The sequence below is a fragment of the Micropterus dolomieu genome, unplaced genomic scaffold (genome assembly GCF_021292245.1).
Source record: "Micropterus dolomieu isolate WLL.071019.BEF.003 ecotype Adirondacks unplaced genomic scaffold, ASM2129224v1 contig_14369, whole genome shotgun sequence".
NCBI classification, from domain to species: domain Eukaryota; kingdom Metazoa; phylum Chordata; class Actinopteri; order Centrarchiformes; family Centrarchidae; genus Micropterus; species Micropterus dolomieu.
Window position 1 is genome coordinate 1 of NW_025743355.1, and position 27,731 is coordinate 27,731.

The 27,731-nt window shown below is 40.0% G+C and overlaps 1 protein-coding gene across 1 annotated transcript in view; it reads right to left on the bottom strand.

Annotated features, from left to right (window-relative positions):
• Window positions 1–49: 49 nt before the first annotated feature.
• The window catches only part of LOC123966833 (UPF0606 protein KIAA1549L-like), a 32,350-nt gene continuing 4,668 nt past the window's right edge, over window positions 50–27,731 (bottom strand). Inside the window, exons 3-13 of the mRNA XM_046042941.1 lie at window positions 23,077–23,225; window positions 15,293–15,417; window positions 14,262–14,482; window positions 13,128–13,260; window positions 10,206–10,447; window positions 9,762–9,930; window positions 7,568–7,665; window positions 3,594–3,739; window positions 3,354–3,508; window positions 3,168–3,241; window positions 50–1,433 (exon numbers count right to left, since the gene is read on the bottom strand). Of these exons, the coding sequence (XP_045898897.1) occupies window positions 3,212–3,241; window positions 3,354–3,508; window positions 3,594–3,739; window positions 7,568–7,665; window positions 9,762–9,930; window positions 10,206–10,447; window positions 13,128–13,260; window positions 14,262–14,482; window positions 15,293–15,417; window positions 23,077–23,225 (1,468 nt within the window). The 3' untranslated portion in view covers window positions 50–1,433; window positions 3,168–3,211. The remainder of the gene's footprint in view (window positions 1,434–3,167; window positions 3,242–3,353; window positions 3,509–3,593; window positions 3,740–7,567; window positions 7,666–9,761; window positions 9,931–10,205; window positions 10,448–13,127; window positions 13,261–14,261; window positions 14,483–15,292; window positions 15,418–23,076; window positions 23,226–27,731) is intronic.

The following is a 27,731-nucleotide window of genomic DNA, read 5'->3' on the forward strand; positions in this document are numbered from 1 at the left end:
GTAGACATCTTTCAAGTAAAAGAACTGTTTTTCTAAGAATACTGGTGTGTTCACAAAATTGTAGCAGATCTGAGTCAAACCAGAATTGAAATCAATTCTAATCCAAGTCATCATATGGTAAATGTTTTTATCTGTCATTTTTGTGAAGAGTCAAACAAACCCTGCAGCGGCTGCAAAGCTACAAAACGGAACTGCATGTGAGTGGGATTTCAATGAGTGTATTTGACCCAGGTCCGCGTAATGGTTAGCAGACAAAACTTCATAATCAGATGATCGACAGAACATAGTGACTAATTCTTGTTTTCATTGCTGAAACTGATGAAAGAAAAAAGCATTTATTTTTAAAAGTACAGAAATGCCATCATAACCACAGACAACAAAGCCGCCGATTTCTCTGTTTTGAAGAATGCCTTTTTTTTTTGCCTTGAAATAAGGTGAGTGAAAGGGAAACACTCACTACATCTTTTTTGTACAGTAATCCATTGATAATAATCAATGCACAAAAGTAAAAGACAAAAGCACACAAATATCCAAAAACTGAAGTTGAGACAGTTCAAGACAGAGTTTTTTTTTCTTTTTTCATTGGATTTTTTTTCTCACTTAAATTTAAAATACACATATTAACCAGCTGTAGAAGGTTTACATAGGAATTTGGATTCATCAAAAAAAAAAGCACAGTTTTAAGTCAGTCCAGCTTTCCTGGCTTTATGGTGGACCTTATGGGCAAGTCCAGGATTATCCAGTCCAGTCCAGCTCAGAGGAGGAGTAGACTACTGGCCATGGCTGGGGCACTACTGTACTGATAATGCAGCGCTGTGTGCCAGATGGCAGTTACTGTACGATGACTGCTGGGGCAGAGAACTAGTTGGAAGGTTGCCCTTGTCACACTGCACATGACACTGTACTGTACACACCCTGTTTATCCACTCTGCACACGCATGTAATTATGCAGGGTGGCACGGTAAAGCTTCACGCAGCTCAGTTCAGTTCAGCAGTGTGAGGGGCCTCATTCTGTACAGTGGTGATCACCACAGAAGAGGCAGTCTACATGGAGATAATGACAAGGGGCCCATAGGGGCCAGCAAAAGCCTATGAGGCCAAGGGGGGCTCAGGGAGCAGAAAGAATACAGAAAGGATGGCTGAACGTTTGCATTGGTAGGAGACTGAAGCAGAGGTTTGACCGGGGGATGGGGGTTATGGGGCAGAGGAGTTCTGGAGATTGAGAAACGTGTTGAGCTGCAGATGAAGCGGGCTAAGAGAGGATAGATCAAGGCCAGGCCAGTGGAGAGAGAGGAAGCTGGAGATAAGGCGGGGGCAGGGAGGGGATCCACTGGTGCTGAATGAAACAGAGAGGAAGTGAAGTGAAGGAGGGGTGATAAAGCTCCAGAGAGTTTTCAGGGAGAGAGAGGTCCTCTGCCTATCCAAAGAGACACCTGGAGGAGAAGACAGTGAACAAATACGAATGACCTGCCATTACATTACAGATTTATGTTGAATGTTCACTCAGCTGCTGCTATTTGGGACTTTTCCTGTCAGTGTAATGTGTAAAGGCCTGGACACAGCGGGATTTAAAATGGCGAAATTCATTGGTGAACTTTGACACACAAATTTGTGCTGTTGACCAATAGCAAGCTGTCTTGACAAAGCTGACCTTTTAGGAAACGGACGGCCAGAAGAGTCCACAATAGAGGAAGCTAAAGCTAAAAAGCCTATCATAGCTTATTAGCTGTGTTGCACCATCCGCTTGTATTTGACCTCCTCTGTTGGGAGTATAAACTGCTCAACCAAAGAGCAATGGTTTGCGGAATACATCTTTTAAATAAATGGTGTCTAATTAGCGATCAGGCTAGGCTAACTGGCTGTTAGCAAGCTCGTATCTCGGAGAGCTGTATTATCCCTCCCTTATCAGTTACTTTTTATTGCACAAAATGGAGTGCAATAGTGAACAAAATGCCAGGCCGACCTTTGGGTAAATGGTTTGCTTGCAGCTACAGTCTAAGACCAACTGGCACAGCAACGATATCACCAATTTTCTGTCCCCATCTATTACGTGTGGATGAGCGCATGTCACTTTGTGGTGCGACAGCAGTTAAAAGATCTCATAATTAGGTCTGGAGGCTTTTTGACGGGAAATATTTAGCAGAATCAATAACACCTTCTTGTTTTTGTGGGATGTGCTAATCTTCCTATCATTTATTTAGTATTTGTTATTCCTTATTATTGCTTTTTATTTCTGTATTTTCATCAAATTTAAGGGGTTTCATTGTATGTTAAGTTCAGTTGTTCAATTGTATGCTCAGTTCAATAGTTTTAGTCAGTGCAGGTACAACATTGCCTTCCTCTGAGCATCATTACAGACATTTGATCCTGTCATCCTTTTAACTGAAGGCAGGTCTGAAACTCCAGAAGAGATATTGTTGCTGTCTGGATGGAATTACTTGCCAAAGGCTTTTAGACCAGGGAAACAAAACCGACCAGGCAAACAAACATTTAAACAAAAGGTTTACAAACTGATTTTAAGTAATATGTTATAAGATTTACATGATTTTGGATTGTTAAAGTTGCCCTGTGAGTTATCTTGTTTACATTCAGTGTTACTCATCAAAAGGTATAATGTGTATCCTTGTTGAGTGCATTTGCTTCCTCATAAATCATTTGCAAGGCGAATTATTTGAAAGCTGCACTGTTTACATCTTTGCTTGCTTACTAGCAGTCTTCTTATTCCATGTCTTTATTGGCGTATCGCTGCGTTTCTTCGCATGTTATCATCACCTGTAGTTCAGTGCGTGTGCATCCTTGTGCGTGAAAACTCATTCAAACTGGATTATAGCAGAGGCAATGTAGGTTGTATTCCTATATAAATATGTTGATAAGTATATTATTCTGCGTATATGCTATGATACATGTTTTTAATGTAGATTTAAAAAACTCAAGCCCAGGGACAGATCACTAAAAATGTCAGCTAATTGTAATGTGCTTCAAGTGAAATTTCAATTTGTCACTTTGTGTGTATGAAGATTTCAAGCCCAAAACCCAGCCTGAAACCAAAATAACATTCAGGCAAATCAGGTCGTCTATTTCAGTTATTGACGATGGAGTACTCTAACTATAATTCTCCACTTACTAAACAAGCATGGCAACATAATGAAATGAATGATATGACCCACCAAGGGTGTTTCCACTCAGTGACATGTCACTCAGGCAGATGACTTCAGCAGATGGTTTCAAGATGACGTGAGTTCTGCAGGGAGAAGAGAAGAACTGCTTCACACACTGAAAAAACACTGTTACACAAAATGTTTGCAGCTTGTCATGTATTAAACTACATTATACAGGAACTGTATGTATCTCACCGGTGTGTCGTTCCACTGCCGTGGCAGGTCTTCTGGCTCGGGCGGGTAGGACATCCAGGAGGGGCTACGGTATGAGGACGGCGGTGACATTACAAAGTAGTCTGAGTAACCCGGGCGGTTGGCTGATATAGCGTAGACTGCTGTTATTGGGTTTCCTGTGAGGTGTAAAAATGGATTTAGCCAATGAATGAATGAACTTAATCACAGCTACTATCTGCACTTCAACACCCCCTGTCATACCTGAGTAGGTGGTGATGGATTGGTCGACAGTGACAGCAGGAAAGGGGGTCCTGGACAGTGGCAGGTACGGAGCGCCGTTGTGCTGCTGGGCCTGCAGCTCTGAGGCCTCCGACACACGAGGCTTCAGACTCACATCAGGTGTGGAGCTGTCAGTGGAGAGGAGGTACAGACGACAACCAAATTCATTTGTATGCTTTTAACAGCAGTTGTTGAATATAGCAGCACAAAACTAAAGCTCCACGTAGAAGAGAGAAGTCTGCACTCAGGTGAGGAGGAGATGTTTGCGCATTGTGTAAAAATATACTAGAAAGGTTTTCTCGCACTAAATTTTCTGGGTATAAACAGTTTAAAATGTGAACAGCATGTTTGCATGTATGGGTGTTTTAATTTAAGGTTGAAGCACTGAAAGGGTTTGAAGTGTCTGTTAAAGTGTAATCACTGAAAGCAATTTAAATTTTAGTAGGGCTGGGCACATTAACACGTTATTATCGCGTTAACGCATTAATTAATTAACAACGAGAATTATTTTATCGCACGTTAACACAGTATTAAGTATTTTGAAAGTCCGTTGCTCACTGGCTCTGAATACACATGCAGTCAAACCATGGGTCACAGGAGGGGCGGGATGTTGATCATCCTGCAAATCACCCACCCAAACAAGCTTTGGAGGGAGGCTTCAGCAGACTAGGCTGGAAGCAGCGTGTGGGAGAAGTAGATAAACAAAAGCAAGACATACGAACAAATGCCATAGTGAAGTGGATAGATACACACTGCATGCTGATTAGTATTGGGGAAGATGTCGGTCTTACGAAATGTTCTTAAAATCACAACGCAGTTGCTTGGCCCTGCGGGGTCGCTCTTTGCTTCTCAGGTGAACAGGAGACAAGCGCTCCGCGAGTAAACGGCAGGCGCTCTATGGATAGTAACCATGGCAACGGCTTCTGTGCGCTACACAGCTGTAGCCTTTTTAATTTAAGATAAAATTACAGGCTACATAACTTTACCTGAGAGGCCTTCATCTAGTTTTGCAGGGATGCCCTGTCATGTGAATTCCCTCCTGTTGATGTCCTATTTAGTTAAACACACAGGAAACTCACAAACAGCGAGGATCAGTCTCTCTTCCAATGATTTGTGTGCCGCGTCGCGTACAAAAAGTTCAAGGAAATTCAACTTCAGCGGCGGCCGGGCGTGTGCGTGAGGCGAGCACAACCACGACAGTTTCAGGGGAACTCGCCCGCTTGTCGCTACGCCTTGTGCTCGACCACTTCACCTCACTCTAACAGGGACACTTGCTGCTGAACATAGGCTGTTTCTGCTGCTCCCTGATAAAAGAAAAAAGTTTCTGTTGATATCTGAAAACAGATTTATATATGTTGACCTGTTGCTCAGAAGGTGCCTGTTATGATGTTATGATCGTACCTCTGGATTCTGATGGTAACTTATTTTAACAAGCTAGATAAAAGGTAATGCCCTGGCAGTGACAAATAGCTTTGGTTTAATATTTGATTTGATTACATTAATGTTTAAGTTGAGATTTACAAGAAATATTTTATTGCTACTGTGTAAAGGGAATACTGCTGGTAAAAAGCAACTTTTTAGTTGTTTAAAGTGTTTGCCAACCACATGTTATTGCACTTTTGTGTATACAGCAGAACATTTAAATTAAAAGTGCGCAATACACTACTTTAGAATTCATTATTCAATTTTGCATGTAACAATGCGATTAATCATAGAAAATCATGCAATTCATCGTGATTAAAAATTTTAATTGTTGCCCAGCACTAAATTTTAGCCCTGAAGACAGGGTTGAGTTGTCTGTTTGTATGTAAGCACTGAAAGCAGGTGACCTGTTAACTGCAGAGAAAGAGGTGAAAGCAGCTGAAATATCAATCTTAGTTATGAAAGTACTGACACTTGAAGAGTAAATAATACATTACAGTCAACATCTAAGCCATTACAGCAGTGAAATTTGAGTTGGTGAGTAACATGAAAGCAGTTGAACTGTCATTTGAAATCTGAAAGATAAAAGCTGTTTAACAATCAGTTAAAATGTGTTAATTAGGTCAGTTGACATGTTTACTCAGCACATCAGATTCGGTTTTTAATCAGTTAATGTATTTTAATCACAAAATTCATAAATTGCACACTAACTATGAACTAATTATATACAAAACATTCTTCTCTTTCTTCTGTTTGTCATAAGGTAATAAACTATTTAGATTGTATGAAAACAAATACATGTAGCGAAATTCATTCTCTGCATTTAACCCATCCCTCAAGGGAGCAGTGGGCAGCCACTGTGCGGTGCCCAGGTACCAACTCCAGATCTGAGCCAATGTCATTTGTCAGTGGCACTGACTGGAGAACCTAACATGTTTTTTTGGGGGGGGAACCAGAGCACCCAGAGGAAACCCACGCAGACACGGGGAGAACATGCAAACTCCACACAAAAAGGGGTTTGAACCCAAGACATTCTTGCGGTGAGGCCACAGTGCTATCCACTGGGCCATCGTGCCACCTAAAGGTAGGGGTATGAATGTATTCAACTCGGTAAGTCAACCCACAGTTTCCCAATCCAGTCATGAGTAAGTTCACTTAAAGCGGCGGTGTTTGCAGCAGGCAAACATGGACCCTACTTTTAGGCCAAATGAAGGATTCAATATTTCCCCACCAGATTTTTTTTCCTGGCAATAAGGAGAAGGCCTTGCGTTTACAACTAGACCTTCATCTTGACAGAAAATATAACTCAACAGCTGACCCCTTTAAATACAATATGAAAAATCCAAACATTTTTAAGACTTTCATTTTGATGCCTGCTTGTAATTTCATGGACTTCAGGGCTCTTCTCTTGGACTCATAACCTCATCATCTGAAAAGTCCTAGCTAAGACAGTGTTCCAGAGACTTGTTATTGCTCTCTGTATAGAAACATAATTTTACATTTTCACTGTGAAAGGTTTGTCAATATCCTTTTCTACCTCTTCTACATTGTAGCACCCTCCTCTGCACTGTAGAAATACTAAATACTATACATGTTACACTACTGTAGGAGACCTGAGGGCAGATGATGTCATTGGCAGGGCTCAGGACCATAATGCGCTGTGCACAGTAATGCCTCACAGTGCATACTAAAGAGGAATTAAATGCTGCACTCACACACCTGAGGGCACAGAGGAACTGACGTATGATGAGCTGACTGATTATTAAAACATTACTGTTTCTGGTTTTAGAGCAAGACTAATGGTCACACATCCATAGTTCTAATTCAAAATTAAATTAGCAGGTATTAGAGTACTGTAAAACCAACTGAGCTGTCTCTGTCGTACAAAATACAAACATACAAAATGTGTATTATATCTAAGTGAGTTCTTAAATATCTAAATGACGTATATGTGTTTTCTTGCAGTGTTGAGTTTTCCCCGTCGGTCTGCAGTGCATCACAGCTGGAAGGTGTTTATTTGTAAGTGTTATTTTCTCAGTTTGTCCACTAGATGGCAAACATGCCCCTCCACACAATCTACAGCTGCTGCACAGTCAATCACTCTCTGCAGTGCTAAAGTGCCCAGCAACACGGTGCACACAGCAACAGCATTTAAATGAAGAAGCTGCTCAGTTCAAACGATGCCGACTAACATATGGGCTTGAGAGAGAGAGAGAGAGAGAGTGGATGTGGAGGGCAGGCAGTTCAAATGATGCTGATTAATATTCTGTAGCTTTTTTTTTACTCTGTATTCTTCTGCGCGATCTGCACTAAGAATTCATCTATTTGTCTGGTACAGTGATTAGCCACAGAGCTGCTTTTTGATTGGCTAAAAAGAGATGCAATATGTGAACATTTCCTTTAAGTGTGATCTCTGAATATAATTATGGGCCACATGCTCAACACAGTCGAGTTTTCATTTACTTTATTAAAATATATTTTCTCATTCAACTGCCTGTAGTCTATATTTGTGTCTGTGTATGTGTGCTGGGTACCGTCGTAGCGAGGTCCCAGGTGGTGGTCCTGGCCTTGAGGGGATCAGTGGCGGGGGAGACCCGATGCCCATATCAGGAAGCTGGGTGAACCGGAAACCCTGCAGAAGCAACAAATCTAATTTAGACATATATTTAACTAGTATCTGGACGCTACAGTATGAGTACAACATATACAATTTTACCTTAAGCCAAATTCAGAAGACAAGTGGAAGGAACAACTAACTAATCTTGACAAAAAAAGGGTTAGAAAATCACATAGATGTCTGATCAGAGGCAATTTTATTCATTGGTGGGTGTTCAATTCTCTTTTTAATCTCTGGAAAGCTTCTCCCCTGCTGATCAGATGTTGGCAATGCACACACCGACAGCACTGATGGCAGCTTTTCTGACTGTCCAACCTCTCTGCGCAAGTCTGTGTGCAAACATTTTAAAGGATCTAATGAGTGCTGTAAAAACTGAAGGACATTGGTTTTATGAAATGTTCCTTACATGGCCCGATCCACTGATAACAATTCAATGTGTGCAAAAATGAATATTCACGACCTTGACAGGCTCAAAGAGCCATTTTTAAACTGCACTATTAGACTTGTTCTGCACAACCTTTAGTAGCATATCCTTACGCTTATGTGGCATAAAATAAAAACAAAAAAAAGTGTAAAGTAACTAAGTACACTAACTCAAGTACTAAACTTAAGTACAATATTACTTGTACTTCATTTGAGTATTCTTATTTTGTGCAACATTGGACTCCACTAGAAATACAATGTTATATAAATAATATTCTTTTTATTTCATAACTTTGTAATCAAAACTCAATGACAGAAAATTGTCACAGGTTAAACTAATCAACAGTAGTAATGAAAAATAAGCCTGACTGAATTAAATATTTTTATTTTGACATAAACAGTGGCTCACGTGTTTAATGTAAAAGCAGTCAGTGAGAGGTAAGCCCACAGAGAATCACTGTCCAACCCTGCAGTTCCCCTCAGCTCTAGCTACAGAGTGTTTTGGTGCCTTTTATCTCATATTTCGGGTTCTTCGGTCACAACCTCCCTTTTCTGATTCTCTTTCACAGGTCACAGCAGCACTGTTTCCAGCAGCAGCTGTTTTCAGCTCTGAAAACCAACTGTATGCTACTTGCCCAGCACCAAACAGCAGACAAAGTTAGCAACTAGCTGGTTAACATGGTGGAGCATTAAGCAGCTAAAGAGCCAACTTTGTACTAGTAATATCTATAAGGAGAAGCAGAATTGATAATCATTTCATGTAATTTTTTTTATATACAAAAAAGATCCAGGTTCAATTTTCAATTCTATTCTCATCTAGTCTATCAGGTCCAATCCATGCCACAGATCATATGGAGACTTATCCTAATCCGTACTCTCCATAGACATTACTGTGAGTGGTTTATATTGGAAATACTTTCTTCTGAAACAAACAGCCCACTGACAGCAAAGTCTATCATATACTATAGGAAAGACGTTGCTGTTGAATGTATTTCAATGCTGTGAGCACCTGAAATGTAATTACATTCACCTCCACTGTATTGGTGTGGAAACTGAAATCTGAGAAACAGATTAATTATAAAAATAAATTTTTATGACTGGGTTTGGTAACAAAGACCTCGACTTGAACACATCCCATTTCCGCTCAAAGTATTTAAGCACACCTCATCTCTCTTCCCTCTGACTCATTTTTCACATCCATTCTACCCAAACCCCTTTCTCCTTTTCTCTTCTCACACTTTCTGTCGCTTTTGTTTGAATGCAGCAACCACTGGAGGCTCTATCCGTAGCAGAGCACACTCAGAATCTCAACTCCCCTGGTTCCCTCCTGTCTTACCTGCCACCAGCTGACACCGATCCATCGTTCTCTTCCTTCTATCCATCAATCCATCCATCCACAACCCTGATCCGTCCCCTAAATCCTCCATCCCTCACCTTTTCATTCCCTCATTCATCACCCTTTATCTCCCTAACCTCGACTCTCATCCCCACATCCCTCGAACCCTCACTCTGCTTCCTCATCCCTACATTCCTGCATCCCTCCATTCAGACCCTTAATCCATTCTGGTATATAATCTTAGCTATTTTCCATCCATAATATACAATAAAATATTCTGAATCCATATCTCTAGTGGCGTCCTCTTTGTCAGTGAGATCAGTCAAGCCTCAAACCTCCTGCTAGTGCTTACCGGTTTGGGCAGGCTACACTGGTGCATGTCTTCGTAGCCTGTGCTCCTCTGCCTGCCTCCACAGGGATGGTTCATGGTCCCTGGGGCACTGGTCACCCCGTCACTGTAGTGGCTGGTGTGGGATGGGTTGTAGGCTCTGTGGGCATGGTGGTGGTGATGGTGGTGGCTGCTGATGAGCGAGAAGAATGTCAACAAAAAAAACAAAACAAGTTTAGTAGAGAGATACACACCCACTCTCTCCAGAGTACTGTGTACAACCAAGCAGACATGCTCTGAAAACTCTACTTTGTGAAAAACAGCTTAGAGTGGGATGTATGCTCTTAAACACTGGGATTTCAAATCATGTACCAGGGCGCCTCTCTCTTCTCTTTTCTTTCCTACACAATACTGTAAATCATGCAGATGTGCTAAGAAATACATAATCAGTGAAAAACGTAAATTTACTTGGTTGGAGGAGACGGGGGGTCGTGGTCCGGAGGTGCCAGGCTGAAGGCGTTGCCTAGCAACATATGCATCTGCGTGCGGACCTCGTCAATGGATGGCTGAGAGCTGAGTGTGGAGGAGTCGGAGCCACGGTGAGCTTTCACCCCCAAGCTGCCGTTCCCGGTGCCATTAGATCCACCTCCATAACCCACAGAGCTCATGAGACGGTCCACATTGGTCTCCTCAAACGGTTCTGGTTCGCCCTAGAGAAAACACGGTCAAGTGAGCAGGACAGGGGTGCATTCCATCAACTTGCCCATCAAGTGATGGGAACATGGAAACCAAAATCACACATTGTTCTGACAAAGCAAATAACCGTCTCTCACCACCTGATGTATGAACCTCTTTCCTAAGAAACAAATGCTCTGAAGAATATACATAAATAGATATCCATAAATCAAATCCAGTGGTCTTGTTAAAATCAGTTCATGGAGAAGCTGAAAAAAAGGGAGAACTCACAAAATATAGCGATCAAGATGGTAAGGAGCAGAAGCCCACAGAAAATGCACCACAGAGATGTTGTTTCCCGGTAAGGGAGTCTAGAATAAACCAATAATTTTTTTACATTTCTTTCTCTAATCATCAGGTAGAATCATCAGTTCTCCTCTAGGTTCTCCAGCAACATGACTACGTACAGTTCCAATAACAATAATATAACATTATTAGGTGTTGATTCAACTGTATTAACTCTACTGAGGGTGCAGCTTGGTGGTGTTGAACTGTACTGCATTATACAGAGAGGTGTTTCAGTTAATTAGCATACCCTCATTGATTCTATTCTACGTGATCTCCTTTTGATAACTAATGTAATAACTAACTCCCCGTGGGGAGGCCTGCCTCCCACCTTGAAAACCTCTGAGTTAGTTAGCTAGCTGTACCTAATAAACTGTATTTCTATATATTATTTGGGATTTATTTTAAGTCACTTAACTGTTTAAGTGTTTAAACTGTATTACATCAGACAATGACAACTTCAGTAACTACTTTAGTCAGTTTTTAATTAACATTTGTATGGATTAATTAATTTGGATACAGAAAAATGTAATAAGATTGTAATATTACACACTAAAAGTTGATCAACAATAATATTATCCAAAATTATTACCCAGCACTCAAACATATAAAATACAAAGCAGCACACACACACACACAAACATGAAGCAGACAAAGCAGCTGTAGCCCCAAACCAACATAAACTGTATATGTACTGTATATACAACCTAGTATACTGTAGCAGGTTGCATATAGCAACAATTCTAAAGTATGAAAACCAAGCTGATAAGATACATATATTCTACTGTATGAATATACACATACAGACAAGCTCCTGCACAAACACACTCAGGGTTTTTCCTGCAAATTTTTGGAAATGTTGAACTCAACTTTTATTATTGACAAGACTCTGCATAAACAAATGAGAGACTAACCAGCATGTAGAGCATCTTTCTTGCACAATAATTTAATGACTGAAAATAAACAAAAAAAATGAAACTGCTCTTTTGTCCAACTGGAATTAATGTTAGGCTACTAATGGTAAGCTATAGTAGCCTGTACTATTATCTGAAATTATAATGAATACACAAACATTAGCACTAATCAAACCTTAACCACAGTGGTCTAGGCTAATATCAGAAAATGGTTTTATTTGTGAAACAGCTGAATCTCAACTAATAAACTATCTGTAGGCAGATTATCCAAATCAAGTGTAACCTGTAAATATATTATTATACTAACATTATACTTTCTATTTAATGTTGAATTATGTAATAATACTCTAATTTATACCTTTACTCCTCCAGATTGTGGATATATTTTGTTTATCAAATGGAAATAACAAGAAAATACATAGATTTCAGTCATAAGGTAACTCATTGACTTTACTGTACGCGTAGCGATCAAGCTTATTGTCGCGCGAAGTCACCCCCCCAAAGGCCCATCCTGAGCCAGGAAAAACCCTGCACACTGTGTTCTCTTTGTGCCGTTTCAAACAGTTTGGTGCATCCAAGGCTATTAACTGCTATCGAGTCTCCCATCTGAATCCATGAATAGGCTATAATCATATTCAGAGTCATTGACATTCAGCTAGGTAGCACAGTCGCTGCTGTTACTGTGGTGCAGCAGAGAAGCAGCAGAAAGAGATTTCACTCACACTTGCTACTATCTGTCCCCATTTTATCTCCTTCTCTCACAGTCTTTCTTCCTTTCTCCATCGTACGCTCTCGTTAAAATGAAGAAATCACTGCTCTAATCTTCTGGTCATTTCCTCCCTTTCTGTCATACTTCCTCTGTCTTTATCTTTCTGTTTAGTGCAGGTTTATAAAGTTCATCCGCAGGTGATTTGTTAATCCTCTAGGTATGAGCTCGGAGCATCAGGGTGAGAGCGTAGGATGGAAAGGAAGGATTAAAGTTATAAATGCTCTCAAAAGATTAATTTATTAGTTTGAGAAAGTGCCAGAGCTGTACTTTGCCACAACCATCATGTGACCTATTTGGAAGAAGGAGGATCCATCCAGCGTTTCATCATCTCTCTGTATGACTCACCTGGTCAGAGGCTGAACCTGAGCTGCTAAATTACAGTTGGTTACAGGATCCAACTTCAGAATCCTTCAAAGCTTCGCATGGTCTTTGTCGCTGGGTACTTCTCTGAATATCTCCTAAAGTAAAGCTCTCACATTCTCTACTTACACACCCTTGGTCCTGGTTAAAACTTAAGAGTTATAGAGGCTTCAAATCACTAACATTTTTAAAACTCATGTTAAAAGCAACATTGTTTCACTGTCCTCTTCCTGCATCGGATGTGATCTTCTACCTCACAGTTATAAAAGAACAAAGAACGTTTACTCGGCTTTAATTTGAAAGTACCTGACTTGTCCAGGTACTCACGTCGTAGCCGTTGTTTCGGATGCCCCTCCTGGATCTTTCTCTGAGCACCAGCAGGTCCATCTCCGTCTCTACTGGGCTCGGGCTACTCAGAGACTGCCGGCTCCAATAGGTGGGCTCCCGTGGGTGCGAGTACCTGATGGTAGGTGTGTGAAAAAACACACTTAACACTGTAACTACAGCAAGGTGTCATACTGTAGCTACTTCTGGAGAAAGTTTTATCAGGTTTCAGAGAGTGAGGAGTGTTTACATGTAACACACGTACTTCAGCTAGCTTCACATGGTGGGATTCAGTTTACTTTTTTTAAATAAAAAGCATAGTGTTTTAAATAGTGAAGTCAAACTTTTCTGAGCTGATTATTGCTGGCTGTTAAAACATACTGTATAACACCTGGGCCATTTAATGTTTTCATTCACTTATTTTTATTTCATTTTATGATCCTGATTCCAGCTTCATTATTGATTATTGATTATTTGCAACAAAGTTTATTGGAAAAAAACAATAAAAATAAAAATTCTGGTTGAAATGGACATGAACTGTGTAGAGGTTGAATGTGTTAAATCAGTTCGAGACAAAGAAAAGCAAAACAGACACTTATCCGCATGAACTGTGAAATATGCGCTGGCCAAAAATCACCCCTCACTACTCACTCACTCCTTATGTGTTGCTTAGCAACTATGCGCTACAGCTACACATCTACAGTAGATCTATCATTCTTGGTGGAAAAATACCATTTATTTAGCATTAATTATTACTGATCCAACAACAAAATCACATTTTCATAACAGTAAGATTAAGTCTGCCTAACGTCAGTCAGTAAAGCACTTAGTATAATTAATAATAGTTTACTGCTTAAATAATTATGAAATGAAATGGAACAAAACATTCGCTTCAATAATGAAACAGGACTCACTTTTAATGCTGAAGTCTAATCCTCTAATTTTGGGAGCATCAAAACATTTTAACTGAGATTTTGCCCCAGCCAACATTTGAATATAATTTGAGTTAATTCTTTTGACTTCTTTAACCACCTGCAGTAAAGGCCAATGATGCTTATGATTTAATGGAGATTCTTATATTTTCAATGACCAAATTATACTATTTTTTCCAGTATCTCTGGAACCCCGACTCCATACCTCTTATGACAACCAGCGAAGGAGGCCCTCTTCTCCTCAGCGGTCATTGGCTCCTTGACCGCGCTGTCGTGCCGACTGTGCCTGGTATCACGGTGACTATAACCATGGCTGCCGGTCTCAGACAGAGAGAACTCTCCGTAGCCTTTCCTCCGGGCCTTCTGCCGCAGTTTGTTCCTGTAGTGCTCGATGTCCGACTTCTGCTTCAAACCAACATGGTTTGCCTGCAAACAATCCATTCAGGTATTGAATTCAAGTAATCATATTTTCCTGGCTTCAATTCAGCGTTGTTTTCATGCTTTATGATGAACTGTTTCATATTTTTTTTTTTTTTTGTCCCTTCTTTCTAGTGCTGAGATACGTTTGAACAAACATTCCCTACAGCTCGATAATCGGAGAATGTGTATCATGTTTAGGGTAAACATGATATTTTCTGCTAATGGACACCAATCAATTGCAGATGAACTAGAAAACCAGAGAGCCCCAGAGGAGATTTCCTGGTCTTATGTTAAGAGATTGAGAGATAATTTATCATTAGCCTGCGTATCGCTGTCTTAGCTGCAGAGAGGTGCACAGAGGTTGACATGGAATTGGAAGGAAAGGGAGGAAAACAGTGAGAGGTGACAGGCTGAGAGGGAGGAAAAGTGTTAAGACGGGTGAGAGTTTAGAGGAGGAGAGGAGGCATAGTGTTTGTAGCAACAACAGCTAAATTCAGCATCAGTGCAGCATGTCCCAGAGGAGATGTTATGATTATACTACAGTAGAGGCAGGGCAGGATAACAGACGCCTGAAACTGAATAATGTAACATAAAGCATTGACATTTCCAAACACAAACCTGAATCTCTGCCACACCCTCGTACACAGCTACCAAATGTTGCTGCACAGTATGTTTCTGTGTGACTGATGATGATGACGTTCTACTTTTTGCTCTGCCATGTGCTGTCAACACTGCAGATTCATCTTACAGCAGAGTGCGATTAAGCCTTGAGGTCATGTGTACATCATGTATATGTGTGTGCGTGTGCAGACTCACTTCGCCGTTGAGGACCACAGAGTCTTGGCTGTGGGATGAGGAGGAGGGGTAGGAATAAGTTGGCTGGGCCGTCATAGGTTTGATGGTGATGAGACGGAGAGAGCCTGAGTGGTCTTCGTACGGGTCTGGGAAGAGGAGGAAGACAAATGGGTTAGCGAGACTCAGACAGAACCAGTCCTTCCAGGAAGCTGTGATGTTGCAAGTGCAGGGATTTGCACAAATTCTACTAATCCCCACATTATTCAAACAGCAATTATGTTCAATCCGCTGATTGTAATTGTCAAATTGGGGGGGGGCTTGCACATTTTTAGCCAGTCAGGCAGTTTCTGACTGCAAATTGATTTAACTTGACCTTCCTTTTTGGCCATAGTGTCTTTCCAGTTTGAGTACATTTAATGTTAATGTCACGTCTTGTTCATTCTGCAGTAGGGATAGACAGGGAAAAATGAGAGTTAGATGAGAAGATTGATGCCACGCTTATGTCTGTATGATACATATATTAGAAGCTAGAGTCAGAAGCTGATTACCTTAGCTTTGCATATAAAATGGAAACATTTTATCTTGTTTGTTTAACCCAAGTGTAAGAAAAACAGGCTGTGGTTTATGCGCAGAGCCAGGCTAGCTGTCCTGATCCTCACATCTAACTCTCAGCAAGAAACCAAATGAGCTTTTTTCCAAAAGAGGTCAAACCTTTCCCTTAATGAGGCATGGTAAAGAGTGAGAGTGTGACTGCTTCTCCTGCTGCAGTTTTTCTTGTCTCCTTTTCTATGACAAGAAAAAAGTAGTATTGAATAAATTTCGCGTAACTCAGACATTGAATCGGGACCAGCAGTAAAAAATGAAAAAGCTACAAGGCCCTAGTAAATGATAAATGTGTAGAAAACATAACAACCCAAATACATACTACCTAATGGGAATGCAGAGAAAATATGTATGTACAGTAGCTGTGTATTTGAGAGAAATGTATCTGTACGGTCCTCACACACAATTCTAAAAGTCGGCTTTTCATCCTGCTGTTTTGTCTCATGGTTCCCAAGCTTACAGTGACCTTGCTATGCTTTCACACACTCCATAATAATGACATTTGTCTAATATGTCTCTATGGTAAGATTCAATTGTTGTCATGGCAACTCTACAAATTTAGATTAGAGCAATTCACCACTGTTCACAGTTTAGGTCCCATGGCACAGGATTTCAAAAAACACTGCTCTGTGCTGTTTTCTTTTACTCGCCTCTCAGAGAAAACATCAGCTGTATGATGTGTCGTCCGCCTCTTCCAGTATATGAGGCTCCTGCATGTATGTGTGCATACATGAGAGCGGCAGATGGAAAGTGTTGTGTTGTACTGGGCCCACTGTGACTCACTGCCTGACTGACATCATATGGCAGACTGCTTCGTTGTATGGCTACAACAGTCTGCCATTAACTCAGCTCCAAACCCACACTGTCACCATTCGTCCTGGCAGCAGTTCAGTCTGCTCTATTTGTTGCAGTTCTTGCACAAGATTGGAAACCGCGACACTACACGTAAATAAGGTGCACGCATAATAACATCAGATGCCGAACATTGGCCAGTTGTTTTCATCAAACATCTAAAGTATTTTCTTGAGATGACTGGACTTGGAATGGAGGACACATGATCATGTAGTTTTATTTGGTTGCTACAAAATATAATACATAATAATTCTGCAACAACTTAGTGAGGGCAATTTTTTTGTGTGTGTTGTCTGTACACTGGGACTCAATTGACAGTCTCCTTGCTAATAAGTACTGTGCTCTGATTTTTTATTGCTTCGGAATTATGAATTTTGTTGTTGATGGTGGAAGGAAACAGGAGTGCCCAGGGGAAACCCACGCAAACACGGGGAGAACATGCAAACTCCACACAGAAAGGCCTGGGCTGAATGAGGTCTAAACCCAGGGCCTTCTTGCTGTGAGGCCACCGTGCTGCCCGTTGACAGAGAAGAGAAACGGGAAACAGGATTTGGGGGGAGGGATGTGAGAACTGAGAAATGGGAGAGAAAGGGCTTAGATAGGCTTATATACGTATGTACAGGTGATTGGATTAGAGAGGCACAGGTTGATGAAATGAGTGAAGCCCGGGTGGTTGGATTAGTGAGAGAGAGAGGTATGGTCTTGTTCCTGATCCTCAGTTATAATAACTACATGTACAGAGAGTGTTTTAGCCACACTAGGGGAGTGGCTATAGGGATGGCAAAATCAGGCTGTATTTAAAAAAAAAAAAAAGGTTTGTTAGGTAACTATGTACATGGCATAAAAATATTTGCATTTGTACCTTGCAGATTAGAGAAGGGCTGGTGTCATTAGCCATTTCAATGTGCAGGAAAAAGGCAAACGAATGATGAGGATCAATTTGAGGGTCAATTTGATCTCTACCAGGACCTGTGTCGTATGTCATCCTCCTTCTTCCCGTTACACACTTTGATTCAACTGTTAACACTATCTCTACATTGAATTGACTTGTTTCCGGCTTGTGTACTTCATCTTAAAGAAGGTGAGTAATAGAGACTAATCTGTCTGATGAAGAGACTCACCCCACATTAAATCAGTGACATTCTTAAATACACCAACAGTGTCCAAACTCATCTTATATGCTAATTTTCCTGCACCATCTGTGACTGACTAACGAGATGTAACTGTTGTCTGTTCTCATTGTTTGCCATCATCAATGCTCATGATCATCACTACATTGATCATCAAACAGTTAAATGTGTTTTCTCCTAACAGCCACTGTTATCACCACCAAAGGGCTGTTAATACAAAGAAATGAAACATAAAGCTGAAACATCATTAAGTTGATCTGATAGCACAGTGGAAGCGCAGATAACATCCTTTACTGCCCTCACACACACATCTGATTTAATTTTAACCTATTCCCATACTGGGGTTAAAGAACATGATGTCTGTTACCATTGGTAACATTGGTGAACTTTTTGCTCCACTGCTCTCCTTAAATAACAGATGATGATGTATTTTAAAATCCAAATAAAATGTCATTGTGGACACTTATTTTTGTCTGTTGGCTGGTCACCAAGAAAAAATATTGCATTAACAACTTTCCATAAAACAACAACTTACGACATGTTAATTACTAAGCTTTAGAGGTGCTGGAAGTTACATTTACTCCGTATATTATTTCTGTGTTTTTCTTCTTTTTATCTATAGTATATTTCATTGTCCTTTGTCTACTTTAGGTTCTAGAAATGAATTCAGCGTAACTGTGAATACAAGTTAATAAATAAAATGTGCAGTCTTTGAGTTGTCTCTCTAACAGGAAATCTGTCACGCGCCCATACCCCGTGCATCAGATCGATTCTTCTCATAACACAGTCTCCTTTCTCATGCCTGGTTTGAGTGCTTGCTGCATATACTAGGTCAAGGTTAAAGTGCTAAGATAATAATCTCTGCACACACCCAACACATTTTCCCAACAGACAAGCATTCAGTAAAATTCTCCTCCTTAAAGCAATAAGCTGTGTGTACTTTTGATTAGTTGTTACAAAATGAACCTTTAGCAATTGTTTCCCCTACGCCTTCTTCTGATTGTGTATATGATCTTCTGTTCCTCTGAATTGTACATCTATGCTTCTAGTTTTGTGGATTTACCATTTAATTAATCTTTAATTTCTTGAACAGATTTCCAGTGTTCTCCAGTCAGTTTTTCTTTCGTCTCTCTCTTTTTTTCTAAAGATCTACTCCTGTCCATCCCCAGTTCTCTGAACAGTAGTGAGAAAATGAAATAGTTAGTCATCCTCTTCTCCTCTCCTTCTCTCCTCCGGGTATTCAATCATTCGCTTGCATAAACACTATAAATCACAGAAATTACTGTGAACATTGGTTGGCTGATGCAAAAGAAATTGAAAATCACAGCGTCCTAGAATGTCACTGAACAGACGCAACGTTGCAGCGTTATCAGTGATCAGAGCATTGTTTATGCAACCAATTCGGAATGTGCAGAGCTGGAAAAAGATCTGCTTGTTAATCTGTTGAACAAGTCATATTGAAGGTGCAGTACATTTACTGCCACCACTGATAACAGGTACTGTAGATAAAAGCATGTGTAATATGTGTCTGTCTAGGAATCTTTATCAAAGTATAAATGGGATTATAAAATATATTCAACAGACACTGGAAACTGAGCTGTGCAGATAAGATAATTCTCCAAGCAAAAGCAATTACTTATGATTAATCAACTTAATCGAACCTCTGTGACATTTCAAAAAGACCATTATTACAAATGTTTGTTTTGCAGCAACAAACTGAGCAAATACATTTAATTTAATTTCAAATCCTAGTCAAGAGCCCATGTACGCAAAATGTGGAGTTATCAATTTGCTGGTGGTGCATGCAACCTTAATCATTTCTTTTTGTTTTAAGAAAAATGTTAATTTAGGAACCTAAGTGATGTGCATTAAACATGTAGATACAGAAATAAGAAAACACTGAGAACATAAGTTACCATACAGTAGCTAACAAGTGCAAATGATGTAACTTTTAAGAAAAGCATCACCAAGAACTGCTTCAAACAGTGAGTTAACACATATCTGACTACACCGAGCGTTACTGATAGGTCTGAAATGGTCAGAGAAACACTCTCCTACCACACCCTACAGCTGACACACCATGGAGTACACAAATCACATCACTGCTACAACCAGAGGTCAGCAAAGTCAAGATTTTCAGCAGGCTAACTCTTTCAACCATCATTCACCACAGTGGAAGCATTCTGTATGTTTGATAGGATGCTAATCAGAGTAAATTGCAATTTAGTTTAGCTTAATTAATTCGGGCTGACACTGTGTTCATGTTAGCTGATTTCTTATTGCGAGGAAGGGAGGATTTGTTTTGTTTCGCCCTAACAAATCAGTAGCGAGTCATGTATCTGTCCCACCAGCGATATTCTCAGTCAACACAGAAGCTATGGGGTTGTTAGCTGGAAGCAGTTCACTTTTTGCACAAAAGTTTAATAAGCAGGCTACAGTATGTCGATTTAGTTGTTATTTCTGTAAGTCGTCTTACAACAACCTGTACAGCTACATAGAGCTTTGTGCCACTTTTGTGTGTGTTATTTTGAAGTTTTTCATGGATGTAACCAGTTAGCTAGCTAGCTATGTAGTAAGGTGTCATTCTACACAGCTCTGATTGGTATATTGTTTCCCTAACAGGGGTCAATGAGCACAATACGTGACCTAGTTGTATTAAATGAACAAATCAAAGATGTTCATGGTGATTCGGACATCTGGAACAAGACTACATTTTTGAACCTACATCAAATCAAAAACCAGGCAACACAGAATTCTGATTTAATGTTCTCTGGTTTGTACAAAATTAATGGAGTTTATCTTAAGTAACATTTTGATCATGTTTCTGGCTGTGTGGTCCCAGTTTTAAAGAAGACAAGGGTCTTTATAGGGTTGTGAGGTTGATAAGTTATAACTAATGACATTAGTCATGGTAAATACTGACCTATTAATGACTTGCTAACGTTGAGTCTGAAATGGGTGTGCTAAAAGACAAAGCAAGTGTCTCAAGGTAGATAAACACCATCGAAATCATATTACCTGGCAACCCACGTTTTGCTTTTATCAATAAGTTAGTAATAAGCATCAGAAAATGATTGATAAAACAATAAAAAAGCTAGTTACAACTTATAACCCCTTTATAAGGGTGCCTTACATTAAAAGTGGTATCCTGACTGTGACTAACCATCATTTTGATTGTAGTTCTGTCAAAACCTGGTGGTGTTTTGTTTTGGGTTTTTTTGTATGTAAGTAACATATCTGCTATGTTTCAGTGTTTAAGTTGATTGGGATGGATCACCAGGGTAAAAAAGTAATTTTACTTTACTTGAAATTACAGTGCTAATTTGTTTTTAATAGCTACCCAGGGTATCAGTGTCTTTTCTCTCTGGATAAGGATTCCTCTGAGTGTCATGGGTTCAACGATGAGTCATTCTTCTAATGCACAAACCAAATGCTGTGGGTTGTATGGATTTGAATAACACCTAACTTGACAGTATGCTGTCACAACTATTGCCACCCACTTTCCTGTCTTTCCTCTGTGATTCTACTCCAAAGTAACTTGACGCACTGCTTAAGGCACACACACTGCCAGCCGTTGGCTTTTGTCTCTATAAGACACTTTTAGCTTTGCATCCTGGAATGAGGCAAGCCAACTGAAAACACCTAAAAACTGAAATACAAACACATGAAATGCATCTTTTGATTCAGTTAAGACCTATAACTGCTGTTTGTGGGTATGAGTGTGTGTGTGTGTGTGTGTGTGTTTGAGGAGTAAAAAGATATGTGAGTGTATGTGATTTGAGTAAATGTGTCCTCACCAGTGCAGTAATGTAATAATATTACTTTTCCCAGTAACTAGTAGTGTAACTAATTACTAATAACAGTAATATTATCACAGTTACTAATGCGTGTTAATGCTGCGGTGCGCGTTCCTGAACGCACCATCCTTGACGTGAATCCACGACTGTGCGGCAGCTCAGTGGCACAGGACTTTGTTGTTCATGTCCGCTGAGAGCCAAAACTAAAGGAAGAGTGGAGAACGAGGGCGAGAGGCGTTCTTTCCACAGCTGTAAGTAGCTACTGCCATTATTGTGTCACAGTCTAAGATGCAAAGAACATTGTCGTCTAGTGTGAACTCTGTGCGAGCAGCAAAAAGCTTTCAACCGTGAACATTTCTACATCTGATTTATTGAAGCATCTGCTGAAGCAGCACAGCAACGTGAAACTTACAGAAAGAAAGCACTGATGCTTGGACTCGTCGGGAGAGAGTGGCGTTAACGTAACGTTTTGTAACTACTGAAGACTGCTCTTATAAACAGGCTACATGTGCAGAAAAACATTAGTTCAAAAGTCGGGAAGTACTTGCTTAATTTTTTATTTCAGCCGGTGGTGTTAAGAAACGTTAGGCCGCGGCTATATGCTTTATAAAAAAACACACTCCTTGTTGCTGGTATGAATATGATATTAGTTAAAAAGTCGGTAGAGGTTGCTTTGTTTGTGGGTGAAGGGTGGTAGTGAAAGCAGTGTTTCCCATAATTAGACAATAATTTGGATAATTATCAACACGGACCGGCATTTTTATTAGGCATATTTAAAATCATATTTGATTGAGGAGCATAATTCGTGCAGCACCTCCTCGCTCGCTCCCTCTTTCTCTCTCTCCTGAACACCGCTGCACAAACCTGTCCAAAGTTAGTTAATAAACCCCTGCCCCCCGTAACGTAATGAGTAACATAACTAGTTACTTTTATCACCCAGTAATAAGTAAAGTAATAATATTACTTTTTTAAGGAGTAATAAGTAACTAGTAATATATTACAATTTCTGAGTAACTTGCCCAACACTGGTCATCACTGTCATGTTCAGCTGGCTGAGTCACTGTTTTTATGAGTGAGTTCCCTCTTTGTGCTCATCTGCACTTCACGATATCATATTAATTATGCTTTGGGTAAAATATCATAGTACAAGAAGTGTGTGTGGGGGGTGCACTTGTGTTCATGAGTAAGGTTAGTGTATGTGTGTTTCATTTTCTTATTTTTTTTAACCAATGACAGACTTTGTGATGGGCACAAACATAAAGAAAGACTATCTATCCATCAGTGTGTGTCTGTAGGCCTATAACATTAAGTATTTCTTCTTCACTTAATTCTTTGTATTTCCTCCCTCATCCATTCTCTGTACCTTATTTTCTCTCTCTCTTTACCACCCCTCCCTCCTCCTCCTCCTCCTCCCCCTTCTCACCGTTGGTGCTCCTCTTGTGTAGCTCCTCCTTGCCGTTCTTGCTGCTGCTGCTGCCGGTCGCCGTCCTTCGGGCCGAGGAGCTCTTGCTAGTGTTCAGCTTCCCAGAGCCGTTACTCGACATGGAGCCGTCCTCCTCGCTTGGCAACCGCCTGTAGTATCCATGGCAACAGAGAGAGGCACGGGAGAAAGGAAAGGGGAGTCTCAATGTGTACACAAACAGGGCATCATCTCTTGGCTAATACTGGCAACACACTATCAACTTTTAATATAAGTTTAAAAACATACCATTAATGGAGCATTAAAAATAGATTCTAAAACGGCAAAAAATGTTGGCTGGAAAATCATCCAACAATAAATGCAACCCAAAATTATTAAGAGCTTCTTAAGAGCAACAATGTGAAATGCAAAGCAATGGGATTTGATTGTAAAATCACAGCTTCAGCGTGACTGTGTGCCTGCCTTTTTGTTTGCGTTTCTTCTTTTTGGTTGGTGTCTCTTTTCTTCACGCTTCTCAGTTCTTCTTTACTTTTCTCATATTTTCTTTGTAATTCTGAGCTTGGTCTTTACAATAACTGGACAAATGTTCTAGTGATGGAGATTGTGTGTGGTGGGGCTCGGCTGTCTGTCATATCCTGTCGGGAAATGACCACGGAGCTCTGATGCTTTCGATGCTATTAGCATTCGTGCAGTAGTACCACGACATCAAAGTTCCTAAATGCTTACTGCTGACAATGGCCAACCCTCTGTCAAAGACATCTACAGTACTCTAAAGTTATTGACATTTACTATGATAAAAAAGTTGGCAAGCTTGTTTGCTCATTTGTTAGCTTCTTAGCTACATCCATGCAAAGCCAGCCATTTGTAAAATGTGTAAAAACCTGTTTTGACTCAGATTTAAAGCATTTTAAAACATTTAAATTTCTTGACAATAAGAAACTGGACATTTTTAATAGTTATTCAGTTTATTCAGTGCAATTTGTGAATGCCACACAAACAACTATGTTAATTTAAATTAATATCAAAATGTTATTTGTACCTCCAAGTAGCCTACAGCCATGGACGGATTATGTAAAAAAAAGAACACCCACCCCACATACACAGGAGCAAGGCACCCACACTCAAAGACTAAAAATGACTCCATACATGACCCCGTACAACGCTGTTGTGGGTCTACATCTTCTTGCTCCTTTTTGCGTCTCTTTCTGGTTGTTTCGTGCCATTTTGTGTGCATTTGTTTGTGGTCATTTGATTGACTTTCCCAAGACATGGTAACAGTCACTTCATGCAGAGGTTCTGGACCAGGTCCTGGGCCTGTACCGGTAGGCCTATTCAGTAGTCCATCCGATCCACCCAGAACAGAACGAGCCTAAACAGTGATTTGATTGTGGCTCATAAATGCTAACATTGACTGCTAAAGGGGCAAATCAACTCCTGTACTACTGCATTGTACTGTACAGTGTAGCTATTTTTCATCTTTTGTAAAGATAATTATTTTGGGTTGAAGTCATTGTGAGATGGTTTGCAATCCGACATTTCTTTGCATTTTTATTAACAGAATTAATCTCATCAAAAACCATGCTATATTCAAGCTTAGAAAATGTTGGGAAATCCAGGACAAATGTAAAGGACAAATAGAGCAGCAACAATCCTGATTTTGTTGGGCAGGTTGTTCAACAGCCAGGGGCCTTGATGGAAATAACTTGATATACATGTATGTCACTTACACACGCACACACACACAAACATGCATACACACTACACACACGGCTGTAGAAGAGTCAAAAAAGTCATGGAACAACATACATGAAGACATATACAGCAATCTTCTAGCCTGACACACACCAGGCACGTGACCACGTATACAACACACACACACACACACACACACACACACACACTAATAGCCTTGAGGCATGTAAGCCGCAGCAGTTACCTAACATGACAGGCCAGTCTACAGGTGGTGTGAGATGCACAGATCAGCAAGACCGGACATTATAGAGCCACAGGCGAGGCTAACACCTTGTCTGTGTTAACACGCGCGCACACACACACACACACACACACACACACACATGCTGGTTGAGCTGCAGTCAATGGTTGGCCAAGTCACAGTACAAGTCAGGTGGTATTACAGTAAGCAAAGAGACAGGGGTTGGGTGGAGGGAGGAATATAGTGTGTTGTCCATGTACATCTGTGTGGGAAGGCCAAAGAGATGAGCAACAGAATCAATAAACACACTGCTGGAAAGTAATGTTCGACACCCTGCCTCTTTTCTGTAGCTACACGGAGGATGCAGTGAGCAGAATAAATGCTCTCCCTATGAAAACTCAACACAACTCAACAGTCCACAGCTGAGATAATTGCTGTTCTAACACAGTTTCACTTGTTTTAGGTTTTCAACAAACAAGCATCTTGACGCAGAAAGTTCAGATCACATCTCCTGTTGTGCCCAGAAAATAGCTGAGACAAATTAACTTGTTTTATGAAAAATACAAGACTAAATAAATAGGTTTGTGATTAAATAATAATGAATGTGGTTTTCCAAAATCAGTTTTTATCATGGAGCATCTGCTTTTTTGGAAATTTCATATAGTTAAAGTATAGCATCAAAGCAATGGTGGTTTATAGGACATGTGTATTAGTATAGGATGTGTTTCAGTTTGTTAACTCAAATTCAAATAGTATAATCTGTGCATTGTGTGTGTAATCATATTTTGTAGCAAAATATTGTTGCAATTATATGCGTGAAGGCACTTAAAGGCATTTTGACATGTCACAGTATGAAAAGCACAGGTATAAATAATGAAATTAATGATGGCTAAATTTCATTTAAGTGCTTCAGTTTCAGGGTCCTGGTTTTGTGCATGCTGGCTCACTGTCACACTGCCATGACATACTGGGACACTTGAATAAAACAGAGCCAACAATTTCAGACAAGGTTTTATTTTGTTTGCTTGTCCCAGTCATCTATATTTCCAGCCATGAGCACTTTTCTTATCAACCTTTTAGCTTCTGATTTAGCACACCAAGCCTGTTTGTGCCTGTGCATCTGAAGAGAGAAAACACTTCAGAAGTCTTGTTATCATTATAAAATCCCAGAATAATTGCATCCCTTGTTGCTGTTTTGGTGTGAAATTCATCCTCTCATCACATTGCACTCCATACTGAACTTGAAAGAGGATGAGATACTGCCTCATTTTCTAATTAGTGTACACCCAGGTGGTAGATTAACCTATGATACCTTCTTTGAAACATGGCTCCCCATAAGATATACCTACGTGTGCATATATACAGGTTGGTAAAGCTCATTATCACACTAAGCCAGCTCTTCCGGCATTTTACACTTGGCATAGCTATAGCCAGGGTTATAAATATACATGTGTTTATCATCCTTGACAAGCAAAGCACAACTAATCCCACCTCCATTCATTTTCGTTTAGTAGTGTGTAAATATAAGGCACTGTCTTGTGTGCATGTTTCTGAATTTGCATTTCTGTGAGAAGAAGCATAATGCATCTCATTTACTCCAAACTTCCTTAAGGAAAAATGTCACAATTCAGTGTGGGTGGATGGGTGGGTGAAGCTTGTAGTAGAGAAATGTCTAGAGATGGAAAAGTTTAAAAAAATTTGTTTTCCTCATTCTGTTCTAAATGTTTTCTTGTTCGTGCACAGAACAGATTATACTTCATAATCCTAGTGAAGTCTATTGGGAATGAGACTGTTTTGCACATTTTGGCAAATATATTTAAAACTATGTGATTCCAGCAGATGTTTACAAATCATATTCATCGCTCATGCATAGAAAATGGAGGACAATAACAAAGAATCCTCTTTGTTGTAGTGCAGAAAACACTGAATAGTACAAAAAGATAGATAAAATATATGGAAAAAGACTCTACACTAAATTAAATGCCAAATTGAGACAAATAACATAAAACATAAAGATTAGCAGCAGTCAAATGCACCATAAATTATGCAATATCCACCATCCATCTTTGTAATCTTATATTATCCCTGACAGTAAACTAGTCTAATCCACTATAGTTTCTCAGTGGCTGTGATGACATCTGTTTAGATGAAAGGTTGGATTATGGCACCTTTTTTGTGAAATCAAGCCCGACTACAGTATTTCAATTTGAATTGTAAATATCAAAAGTGTTTGATATTTGAAGTCTGGGAGATTGAGTCAGTATCATTAAGATTACGTCTGTAAACTCCTCACACTACAGGATCATTTGGTCAGATAATATATTCAGATCAGCCTCGAATCAGGAACAACTCTGCAAGTGTAGGGAGCAGCGAATCTGACCGAAATCTGCACAATTATCCTGTGGGAACAGCATAAAACAACTCCAATCAACAACTTTGAAATCAAGGTTTCAATTATGGCCCTCTACTTTTTTGACGTTCTCTTACAGTAGAAGTAAAGTACCAGCACTTGTATCTATCATGTTTGTTTCCCAACTGACTCATTATTCTGGATCAGAGGGACATCTGACTTTCCTTGCATACATTTACATGTCTACTAATTGTCTGCATACTACCCAATGGAACTGAAGTGTTTTTACCCCTGAAAGTCTGTCCAGAATTTGGCAGCAAAAAACCATCGAATTTCATGTCATCCACATATTTAAAAATGTGTGGGTGAGCACAG